Genomic DNA, 12,859 nt, shown 5'->3' on the forward strand with positions numbered 1-12,859 from the left:
CTGAAATTATCAAAATATTTTTTATATGAAAATAGGCGATATTAAACACTATTTATCAAAATTTACTACTTATTTGAATTTAAACCTTTCATTCATTAAGCACACTGTACACTTAAATGTATTGTTCTAGCCACAACCCAGTTGTCTTTGTTCTGCGATCCCTTCTCTTGGAAACGAGGCACTGTCGTTATAGCGGAGACGCGCTTTGTCCACGCCTTCTCACTGACAGTCCTTATTTAACTTACGTGCTTTACTTATTCATATGATGAAATTGAATAAATATATTTATTTTTCACACTAGGTCCAGCAAGGCAGAAGGAATCTAGTGTTATAATATTCCTTTCTCCGTATTCCACCCGGATACAATGTCTTGAAGACGCAATGTCTTGAATCCGTGTTAAAATATAAGAAACTAGCGGACGCGCGCAGCTTCGCCCGCTTATTTGTACCCTTAGGAGTTGAATTAAAATAAACCACGAAACATATGTTCAATGAAATATTTTTAAGAGTATAAATTTCAAATTTTATAAAAATCGGTGGCGATTTAAAGATTTTTCCATACAAACTTTCAACCCCTTATTTGCACCCTTAGGGGGAAAATTCTCGAAAACGATGAAACACGTGTTCAATTAAATACTTTTAAAAATCTAAATTTCAAATTATATAAATATCGGTGCCGATTAAAATTTTTTTCCATACAAACTTTGAACCCGTATTTCACCCCTTTAAGGTGAAAATTTTTGAAAATCCCTTCTTAGTGGATGTCCAGATTACGAAAGTAAACATCTGTCCAAATTTCATCTTTCTACGGACAGCGGTTACGGCTGTGCGTGTGTCTTACCTCAGTCAGTGAGGACAAGTCCTTTTATATATATAGATAATTTATCTAATAGAAAGGAGTGGTTGTAGTTCCAATACGTATAAATTTTTGCACATTTTATAAAATTATTTTTTTCTTTCAGATTTATGGACTAGTAAAATACTCGAAATTTAGTGAGATCAACGGCCATGAGATGACAAGATCCCTGACGATGACATTTTCGAGTTTTATTAATGCCTAATTTATAGGTAATAAATATAAGTTATAATAATATTATAAGTGATATAATTATCGATATAACTCGCCCTCACCGAGCAGGGCCTGGAATAATGACACAGCGCTAACGTGAACTCTTAACAAGTTTTGGCAATTAACGAAGTTTCCTAATCTTTGTAATTGGGAAATTTATTTAAGCAGAATAATAGCTTTTTGGTCGAAATGCAAAATTTTACTTCGAAAATGTAGAAGATAGTCACGAGATTGGCTAAGTTTAAACGTCTAATATGATCTCTGGTAAGTCATGAACTTCGCTACCGATTTTTCAAATACAAATTTTGGCTAACCTTTTTTAAAAGGTGAGCTGAGCGACAAAATATATGTGATAATTTTATATTTTTTAGTAAATAGCATTATATAACCATAAATATAATATAAGTAATATATCAATTATTTGGATGTTCATTTTATATATGGGGTATTTCATACTAAACAGAAAAATAAAAGAATTTGAGATCTTCGATTTTGGTTATTTTTTAATATGTTAGACCTGTATGGGTCCTCAACACAATTGCATAATATTTTGATAGTACACTGTTTAGTTTAGGAGTTATGTGTGCTCGAAGTCGTGAGTGACTCTGACATGGACTCTTTCAAATTTCATTATCCAGTACTAATAAGTGACTAATAAATAAATAAGGTAGTGGAATAGATTCCTTATTAAATTAACTTTTAAGTGGTGTTTTAGTTAAATCTAATTATTCTATTTTTCATAGAAAAAAAATGGTTTTCATTTTACGAAATAAAATTACATCAATATAGCATTGAGATTTTTTGAGAGAGACTGAACCCGTCCTGCACTTTGAATTCTAATATCTTGGATTCTACTATATTTTAAATAAATTGATTCAATGTTTTTAATTGAGAAATAAGTAAAGGCTAGAACATGCACATGATAAAACATGAAAAAAATCTCAATGCTATATTTCTGAAATTGTATTTCAAGGGCACAATAAAAATATTACTTATCATATTTTTATTGTATTCTCAACTTAGCCTTTGCCTTAAGTACGTCATGACTAACCAAATCCGACCCAGAAACAAATTAGGTTGTAAAATTCCAATAAACGGAGTAAGCCTATTTTCTTGGGATTGTTTCTCAATAATAATTCTTGAGCTATTTTCATATAAATTTGGATATTTTATTACTTTTCGAAGATATTCAATAATATTAATTAACTTTATAAAAATTCTGAATCAAATTCATATATCTCTCCGCCTAGCAGGGTAGGCAGAGTGTCATTGACACGGAATATTGATTCCGTCCCTCATTTTCGGCCGAATTTTCGAGACATTGCGTTTTAGGCAGCGGAACTTAACGCCACGCCTCGTCTTTCAGAGTATTATTATAATATTTTTTAAAGGATTTATTTTTCTTTTTATCTTTTATAAATTATTTGAATTGTGATATACACATTTAGTATGAGGCAACATACATACTGAAAATTGGAAGTGCTTTAAAAGTTTGACCACGTCGTCATAGTGAATGAGAAACAGGTAATTTTGATGGAAAGTGCAGAGCGGAGGGTTTAACACTGGATTCCCTTTGCCTACCCCTGTATACGCGATACAAACTGAGCTAACATAAAACAAATAATAACAAATATATTTTTATTAACAATCTTCTTAACACCAAATATAGACCCAAATTCAAACATTTTAGATAAACTAAATAAGCTTGATAAACGTTCTTCTCTTCCTTAAATAAAATGTAAGAGAACCATAAATTATAGGACACGAGCGCTCCGATAACTTCTTATATTTGTCACTTACAATAATGTGATAAATACGTTTAGAAAATATTTCCACGCTGACGACAAGTGTTGGAGCTGATATATTCAATTTGGATTTGAACCTTGGATATGTTTTCATAAACTTAGATGTTTTGATATAGCTCTAGGGAATTGGAACAGTTTGAAATTGCCCATTAAATAGACTATTTTTTACATACCTCAACAAGTTAAGATAATGTATATTTTATTCTTGCTCTATCCCACTTATATGGTAGAAAGACGGAAGCCAGTATTGAGACACTTGACTCTTACTCGCGCTATTTTTGGGACATTCCGAGATAAGTAACGCAACTGAGCTCCGCGTTTTGTCTTACCAGATAATTATTTAAAACTACTTATAAAATAAAATATTTTCTAACATACGTCAATACGCTAAAACACACTAACAGTAAATTACTCAATTTGACAGCAAACTTGACTTGAGGTGATACTCAAACACGTCGCTGCTCGACTGACATATTGAATGATGTGGGTACTGGTATCGGCGTTTGACATTAACATATTTCCTTTCAATTATAAATATACATACATATTCATGAGATAGCGCAGTGACAATATAACTTTTTTAATTAATAACTGTAATCAAAGGAAAAATATTTTTAAATATATTTAAAATTGATTCGCTTTCATAGACTCCCTAACCTACCTGCATACGAAATTTCAACTTTCTATATACACTAGTATTGTCATTGTGAGTTCAACGATTATGGGTTCAACAATCATTCGAGCAAAAAAGAATAACTAAGTATTTTACTCTACCAGACAATGAAATATGTAAATTAAATTCTAAAAATATCTCCCATTCAACTATAAACAAGAACCCTACAGAAGCGTAGTTTACTTAACTCGAAGTTGAATAATCTGTTTATTAGTGCCTCTCTAAACAGTAGACCGATTAAGCTCGAAGACGCACCATTTTCATACATTTGCATAAACACGCGCCGACCTATGAATAACATTTACAAGTGAAGTGCTATCACTCACTTGAATGGCTGTTACAACGTTTTCCTATTTGGTATTTGTTTATGTTGACTTTGTATTTATTTTGTTTTATTTACTTTAATTAAAATTAATTATTTTTCCTACATAGAGAATTAAAATCAATTTACATTATTACATTATGTATTGGGGAACTCAACGCCTCTCAGCAACTCAATTGCCCAGCAGAATGAGAAAGACAGTTCGACGTTGTCCCATTAGCTATTTAAAAACGTTATCTAGATTATTACGGGAATAATTTAAGTCCACAAATTAAAATTCGTCGTATATAAAAATAGTCCAGTCTAAGCAATTTCATTGTTATTTTTTACAAAAAAAGATATTCAAATGTTATTAAGCGGGTTTTCTTACAATATACAATTACAAAAACTAGCAGTGGACAACGGAGAATGTAGAGAATCCTTTGTTTCTCTATGATCAAATTGAGATAAAGATTTATTTAAAAGTTACATGTAAAAGTATTATAGATGTAATACAAAGTCGATCAGGTTTCGCCCGCAGGTGCTCGCTAAACTTTACCGAACTATGAAAGTAAGAAGTTTTATGCAAAATAAGTATCATAAAACGTGAATGTGCAACGTTAAATAGATGTTCCCATAAAATTCTGATTAAACTATTAAATTGTGCTTGGGAACGATGCAACTCTAATCCAGTATTATGAAATTTAAAGAATCCATGGAGAGCAACGTGGAATGTCTGATATTAAACTCTTAGATATAAGTTTATTAAATTATTTACATTACTATTATTGTCATACATTATTCTCTCATGAGGCCAGGCGTGCCGCAGGGGCACAAAGTGTGACTGTAAATGCTACTGGTTGTGGCAAAACGCGGCGTTAAGTTCCACCATTCAACACGCAATGCCTCTAGAATTCGGCGGAAAGTGGTTCAGCAAAAATATTAATAAGTCCCCGAGCGGGACTCAAACCTACAATCGTGGCATTTACAAACATTCGCTGTGTTACTGCTGCTATTGCGCGGCAATGCATTTAATTATTAATACATTTTTTTAAGCTTCACACTGTATTCCGCTCATACATGGTAGGTAGAGGGAACCTGGAAACCTAGACACTTCCATTCCACACTATCCGCCGAAATCTAGAGCCATTACGTGTTGAGTGACGGAATAATATAATTTGAACATAACCACTACAATAAGACATTAAGTTTAACTTAATAGTACTTTAAAATGTTTAATTATGTATTTTAAATAATCCTTTATACAAACAAAATAAAATAAACATATCTAAGCATTTACCTTTAGTTATAAATCATTATATTTTGACATCTGCTCTATTTCAACGTAAAGGGATCGCTCTCGTAAGGTAGCACAGGTGCCGGCTATGGCCTAAGAATTGAACCACAAGTTATTTATAGGCGTAATATATCATTATTTTAATTTATAGTTTAAATCTCATAGTCAAATTTCCTCATATGGTAGGATAGGGGACTCAGTGCTTATACATTCTTTTCTCTATTTCCAATCAAAGATAACATAAATCTGTTATCACCATTATTGCTTTTTTTTCAGCATCACCCTGTATTATGACACTCCGTTCTCCACTTTTGCCTTAGTACGAGACAAAAGAAATGAAAATATTAATAAATAATTATTCATTCCCCGCGTAGGAATCGTGCGCTATGCGCTATGATGCACGACGGCCAGTTTTCGAGCATTACTTTTTATTAATTTTTGAATGCTGCTATTGTATATTAATGTTTTCATATAGTGAGAATTAATTAAAACTTGGCTGCGGAAAAGTAGATAATGATTTTCATTAGAAGAATGACTCCTAAGCAATGGAAATCGAGCCCCCAATCAAAATCATTGACTACTTTTCGACCAGCTTGAATTAAAATTCAAACAAAACAGTTTAAACATTCAATAAGTTTTATAGCGTTAAAACCAATTTCGAACTTCCATGAAAAACCCAAAATGTTATAATATTCATAAAAAAATAAACGATAAACGCGAATCGGACTCTCGCACCGAAGATTCCGTACCAGTTTCATAACAGGTAAGGAAATATGAGCATAATAATTTTTGTTGTACAAATTGTATTCATTTATTAAACTAATAATTACTGATTCTTCATCTTTTTTCAGCTTCACGCTGTATCCCGCATATGGCAAGGTAGGCAGAGTGAATATTTTATGCTGAACAGTGAAGGCGTTGCGTTTTTGAATGGCGGAACTGAACGCCGCACTTTGCCTCGACACCAAAGCTAAGAAAGGAAAATATTATATATTTCATTTCCTGATGGTCACCCTGCGTCACGACTGGTCTCCGATGTTCTATTATTAAATTTATCCTTTAATTTCTATTATTAATTATCACTTTATATCAAATTTCACGATACTAGGATAACGGGAAGGACATAGGGTTCTTAGATATTTTATGGTACGGAACCCTAAAAGGCAACAATTTTTATATAAAATTATGCTAAAACATATTTCCAGTTAGTAAACTTTATTAATATTTATAAGTTAAATAAAAATTCTCAAAATCGACGTCTTAGAAAAGTACAAAGAAAAAGTGCGTACTTTGTTTCAAACTAAACTTGTGGGAAGAAACACTTCATTATACAATTTTGAGATACTCTAAAATTTTATATTTTTCACGTGAATACAAAAAAAAACATTACCACCATTTATTCCCGAGTGTATAATATATAACAATATGAAGAATAACCAAACAACTTTCAACCACTCTCTCAAAATAAATAAGACCATGATTAAATAAATTTTAAAACAGCATAAAATACCTTAAATATATACTATGCAAAATATTTTCCGAAAATATGGGTATTTTATGGATTAAAGTTTAAAAAAAAAAACAATAAAAAAATCACTCATTCATATATTTCAATATCCAACTTCTGTATTTAGCGACATCAGTGTACACAGTGTACGCTTGCGGATCACAAATATTAATATCTTTTTGAACCAATGTCACGGATACTATTCCTTTGATGTACCAAGCTCCTGGCTTAAGTTGGGGCCGTAGTCTTGTTGCTCGCTCTTTATCATCTTCTACGAATACTACGAATGCTCCCCCACTGTCCCCGTTGCAGGCCGCCGTACCTAAAATTTGTCGATTGTTATTCTTTATTTGAATTACAGCGCTGAACTCCGTTAGTCTACAAGCAATGTTGAAATCGGTTGACAAGTGTTGATCGCAGTGCGTTATTAGTTTTTATCTATTTACCAGAAGGATCAAGGGTAAACTTGCAGCATATTCTTAACATTCTTCCAGTGAGAGATGTTTTCATGTTTTCACTTGTCACTCAGTTTTGAGACCATATTTTGTCTGGAAGAAGAAGACAGCGGGAAACCGCTGGATTCAAAGGGTGCAGGACCGGACGGAGTGGCGAGCATTGGGGGAGGCCTATGTCCAGCAGTGGACCTTAAAAGGCTGATGGATGGATGGATGGATTTTGTCTGGACCAGATCAGACCAGACTAGACTTGGAGAATGAAAATGTCATTTCAATAAAATATCTACCCTCAACAGTGTACGATGTATATGAAACAATTTTTAAAAATATTTTTATTAAAAAAAAGTATAAAAAAATTTTTAAGTTAAACGGTTTTATATTGCAGATAAATGTACTAAACGCTAAAAAATAGTTTCATAGAAATTATGATTACTAAAATTTAATCGTGGGGCACGTCCAATATCTACAATTGAAAGACATAGCGTGAGACTTCACCCACCTAGTGGTAAGTAGCAAGTGTCCCCACGATTTTATTTTAGTAATCATAATTTCTATGAAATTATTTTTTAGCTTTTAGTACATTTATCTGCAATATAAAACCGTTTAACTTAAAATTTTTTTTATACTTTTTTATTTTTAAGTTTTTAGTTTTTATTTCTCATGCTATTCAATTCGTTGAAATGAGGCTCGATGTCTCATTATTGCAAGGTTAATGGAGAATGTTACGAACGACCCCCCCAGAGGTCCAATAGAGGGACAAGGCTATGTACAACAAGATGTGCCTGAATCTTGAGGGGAAAACGCTAACGACATATCATTTTTATCCACCTAGTGCCATACAGTTCTCGGCGCGCTTTTACCTTTTACCTTGGGTGGTACCCCTAGCGACGTATCATTTTTAGGCACCCTATAGCCACACAGTCCTCGACAGGATACCAGATCTTGACTTAGGTGGGAGATTCATATTGTAATTGTGTATAGTATACTGTATTATACTTACCAAGCCCTTTATTTTGATACCCATATTGATGGGATTGAAAACTACATTATCCGCCATTTTGTAGCAGTGGCCATCTTTGATTTTGATTTTGTATAGTGCACTGAATTCTACTTGACAAGCCCTTTCATTTGATACCCATATTGATGGGATCGAAAAAACTAACTTGTCCGCCATCTTGTAGCGGCGGCCATCTTGGATTTTGATTTTGTATAGTCCACTGAATTCTGCTTGACAAGCCCTTTCATTTGATACCCGTATTGATAGGATTGAAAAAAACTAACTTGTCCGCCATCTTATAGTGGCGGCCATCTTGGATTTTGATTTTGTATAGTCCACTGAATTCTACTTGACAAGCCCTTTCATTTGATATCCATATTGATGGGATTGAAAAAAACTAAGTTGTCCGCCATCTTGTAGCGGCGGCCATCTTGGATTCACAATAATATTGAATATGGATAATTGTATTGTCACCAGAATCAAAGGCGTATACCAAATTTCAGATCAATCGGTTAACGGGAAGAGGGTTAAATTTCAATTACTAAATTTGACCCAAACAAACAAACGGGGTGAGCTAAATAAAACCGTTTAAAAAGAATACTTCCTGCACATTTCTAATAAACTTATATATTTTTTAATTTCGTTATTCAAATTTACTACACAATCAGTCACAGTAAATCGATACAAAAAATACCTGTATTTAAACGATTTCCTCACCGTTCGCATTTCCTGCGCAAAACTTCTTCCCGTTTAGCAAATTGGCGTAAAAAACGGGCTCATATCTTATGCAAGTAACATCTGGTACTATGGGCAGTTTTGCTATACGAAGATTTTTTGATAGTGACTCCGATTGATCAATACCCCAACCTACTACCTGATTACGAGAAAATTATAGTTATTTATATGAAACAATACAATATTTAATAAAAGTGCTTTAAGTTCTATTGAAAGAGTCTAGTCTTCTAGTCATTTTATCTCAATATGTCGCGAAGAGATTACGTGTGTTATGAATTTTCCTATATTTATAAGGTAAACTGTTTTATACTTTGTATCGTGTATGTCCACCCTAATAAAGCTTAAAATCTTTTGAGTCTATTACAGCCTGGGGTTTGTATTTGTAATATGCAAGATTTCACTAACTTAATTAGATTTTTTTGCAAATTATTGATGAATGATGTAAGCAACCTGATCGTGTCGATGTTTGTAAGATTATAAAGATGATGATTATGAATATTTTTTACACTTTAGTACATTAGATTCATTATGTAAGCTTATAAGCGATTCGATTCGTTCGATTTATAAGCTCTGGTGGTAATATGCTGTAAAGTTTTTATTATTTGTTTTACTTGTTTTGTAAGCACGAAGATATTACGCTTATATAAAATGTTTCATAGCAAAAAACTGATTAGACGTGATATGTATGTAAAGAATCATTATTACCGTGCCAGTTATTTCAAAAGAGGGCATTTTGTCATATATCCCGTCAAACCAGATACAAGCTGGTTGGACAAAGTTGTTGAAACTGACTTCCGTGCTCAATTTTAGTAAAGCTATATCGTTATTTAAAGTCCTCTTATCAAAATCAGCGTGAACTATCACTTCGGATACCTATAAAAGAAATGGTAATTATAAAGCTTAAATATAAAAGTCCCATATAAACTTTAAAAAAATCATCAATCAAAAGTATGTATGTGTTCCTTAGAAGCAGATCAATTTATTTGTTCTTTTATCTTCCTTACTGCTTTGTCATAATTCGTACTTCTAAGGTCAGGCCCTAATTTTATGTAATGTATGAAACCTTCACATAACTCCTTCATTTTAATAGTGTGACATTTAAAATATGCATATTATTAATAAAGTTGATTTACTTATTATTTTCTTATATAGTGTGATGCACCAAATGATAAGTAAAGTTACAACCTTGTTTTCTTGATTGGTTACTTCAATGTCGTATAGACTATGTTTTCCTAGAACTACTCCAAGAGTTTCCGGATTTACAGCCACGCCCCGTATTGTGGCACAATGGGCCGCTGTAAAGTTGGACCAACTATAATAATTATATGAAAAGAATATGACATCTATATTCTACTAAGGTTCAGCGGTACAGGACGTATGTAGGTGTAGTTTCCAATCAGGAAAATGAAACATTTTCATTTCCTCGCACTGGCAAAGTTTATTTAAGTTTAGTTTGTAAAATTGTTAAGCCGGTCCATAAAGACATTTATTTACTGCGTGTTTAGAAAGTATGGCTATTTTATAGTGAATTATATATAGAAGAGAATTGCTTCACTACCTAGCAATATTTTAGTACGTATAAAGTTGTCTCTCGGATAGGAGAAAGAATGAAGCAAAGGAACAATGCAATCTATAGAATTTAGGTTTCCTTTCTCTCTGTCGACTCCGCTAAGGATAAAGCATAGAGTCAAATTAACATAAATACCTGTTAAAATTAAAAACTTTGATATGAGTGATCCTCCGCAAATATATGTTTGTTCGCCTTTTGAAAGTCTATTTATTGCCGCGTGCCAGGGCCAGTGACCTGCTCTCGTCGAGGTACCACTGAAAATTAAGGGAAGAGACTCATCGGTTACTCTTCGCCTTCCACAAAATTTATCAGGCGCATCAGGCCATAGTTTTATTACATCCGTAATTTTCTCAAAGTATCCCTGGAAGTTTGATTATAAATTTAAATAAAAAAAATATAAAAAAGAAAACACTGAACTGCGAAAACGCATACGAATAATCCAAGGTCAATAGTTTATTAGGATTGGTCTCCCACTCAGTAACTAAGGTAACTTAGCCCTAGTTAAATTTTGTGTTCGCCAATTAAAATGTGAAACAGAAGTGTCTTAATAAGAACATAGTGACTTGACACTAGGTTTCCAGGCATCCTCTGTTTCCGTTTGCTTACGCGTTAAGATATTTCCGCCGTTTTATATTTTTTGCCCAAAATATAAAACTAAACGAGGACCAAGTTACCTGAAAATAGTCAAACATATTAGTAACGTACACGAACAAGATTTTTGCAGACTTCTTCTCCGTTGATCTTTAAGCTACTTATGTAGGGTGGGTGATTAGGATGAGGTCTTCCCTCTACACTAAAAATATAAAATTTAGGTTCTCCCGTTGTGACAAAGGAAAAAACATTGTTGATCAGATCCAATTTTGATGTAAATTTTGAGCCATAAGAATCAGCTAAGTATTGATCTTCCTGGAAATTAAAGTAAATATATTTATATCTGGTGTACATATTTCTATTTTCAATACATGTGTATGTAAAATCTCCGAATACGTAGTTCATAGTTCATTGTTCCACATTCCCGGTCCGGTTCAGTTAGATATTCGCGTGAAACTCAAACTCGTTTTACCCAAAATAAGCAATGTCAAATAATTTAATATACAAGAACCGGCGCAAGAAACTCAGCGGGACTTTTTTTTAAGGTTCCGCATCAAATTCATGATTTTAAATTTTGATCCCTTTGCACATTAAAATTGGCGTAAAATAAATTGTGAATATGCTGCTTAAATCTATGATCTTTTAATGAAACACCTATAAAAAAAGCGTGTACTATGTATAAATAAATAATCACTTTTAATACTGTCTTTATATATATTAAATAAAACGTATTAGTTTCATATAAAACTAATACAAATAAATTAATTATTAATACTATCTATTCTCTAACTCTCAAACTATCAAAATCATTTAAAACTCTAGTGCTTGCTTACTCTACCACATTCTTACTTAACTTTCGTTTTAATAAAACATATATTTTTATTAGTATGTATTTTAAAAGAATTATTAACTTATTAAAGTAAACAATAGTAACTTAGTTTCATGTTAATATTGCACATTAAGAATGTGAATTTGGAAAAAAATTAAATTTGTGATTTACCTCACTTGTATTCTATGAGATATGCTACATTTTAGTGATACAGGTCACCATAGGATTTGTCGACTAAATGAAGATAAATAAGAAATATATATGAACTTACTGTAAACACGTTCCCAACAGAATCAAGCTTAACTTTAATTTCTGTTGATGGTGGTAATTTTCTTCGTATTATAACTCTATATCCACGAAATAAAGTGGGAGTAGTTGATGAAAAAATATCTGTGACTCCCTCACAGAAATCGTAACTCGGCTGAGGTATGCTATGGGCTTGACCATTTACGCCGCAAATAACACAAGCGATCACAGTAACAAACAAAAGTTCATTTTGTTCAAGTTTCATTTTAAACTATATTCCTTTAATTATTATTTAAATAAAATATTAAAATAAGCTTCATTTAGTATCATCTTGTAGAAACAAGTTTAATGTGTGATATAAGGAAAAACATAGCGAGCGCCGACATCCGTGATAAACAAGTTTTTAATATAATACGAGTACAACCTTCTGTTAAGATGCGTTCCCATATTTTTATAACATATTTTAAGCATCATCAGTTCATTCTTCATTTAAAATTTTATAATAATTTAAATAAGAATAATTTTAAAATTGTTCTTATATTTATTTGTATATGTAATTATTTAAACGAGTACTTTATATATTATTTATTATAATGCCAATAAACACTGGCAACACCTGATTGGTCTGTTACTATCGATATCAATGATAATTAATCATAGGTTCTATAACGATTCTCACTCGATAGAACTGATAGAATAATTTAATTTTATTTAAATTATATTCTTTAAATTGGAAAACTTAAGTGTCTTAACACTTTTTTGAGTTCAAGAGAATTAATTCTCT

At 32.1% G+C, this 12,859-nt stretch overlaps 1 protein-coding gene across 1 annotated transcript; it reads right to left on the reverse strand.

Annotated features, from left to right (window-relative positions):
* Nucleotides 1–6,730: 6,730 nt before the first annotated feature.
* On the reverse strand, nt 6,731–12,465 carry LOC146530282 (chymotrypsin-like elastase family member 2A). Its single transcript, XM_085200980.1, has 7 exons — nt 12,101–12,465; nt 11,115–11,315; nt 10,545–10,770; nt 10,025–10,134; nt 9,545–9,712; nt 8,822–8,978; nt 6,731–6,974 (listed from the first exon to the last, which is right to left on the reverse strand). The coding sequence occupies exons 1-7, from the start codon at nt 12,338–12,340 to the stop codon at nt 6,739–6,741; spliced, it is 1,338 nt and encodes a 445-aa protein (XP_085057106.1). The 5' UTR covers nt 12,341–12,465; the 3' UTR covers nt 6,731–6,738.
* Between the last annotated feature and the right edge of the window lie 394 nt (nt 12,466–12,859).

This window comes from Heliconius melpomene, chromosome 17 (assembly GCF_056956725.1).
Source record: "Heliconius melpomene rosina isolate 202511_hmr_F chromosome 17, ASM5695672v1, whole genome shotgun sequence".
NCBI classification, from domain to species: domain Eukaryota; kingdom Metazoa; phylum Arthropoda; class Insecta; order Lepidoptera; family Nymphalidae; genus Heliconius; species Heliconius melpomene.

Bases quoted from the DNA above. Each gene is read 5' to 3' on its own strand.
- LOC146530282 (XM_085200980.1), bottom strand. From the start codon at position 12,340: ATGAAACTTGAACAAAATGAACTTTTGTTTGTTACTGTGATCGCTTGT. The intron at 9,713-10,024 runs GTTGTAACTTTA...TTTCTTTTATAG, and splicing joins TAACCAATCAAGAAAACAAG to GTATCCGAAGTGATAGTTCA. The intron at 8,979-9,544 runs GTAATAATGATT...TCTCGTAATCAG, and splicing joins CTTTTGAAATAACTGGCACG to GTAGTAGGTTGGGGTATTGA.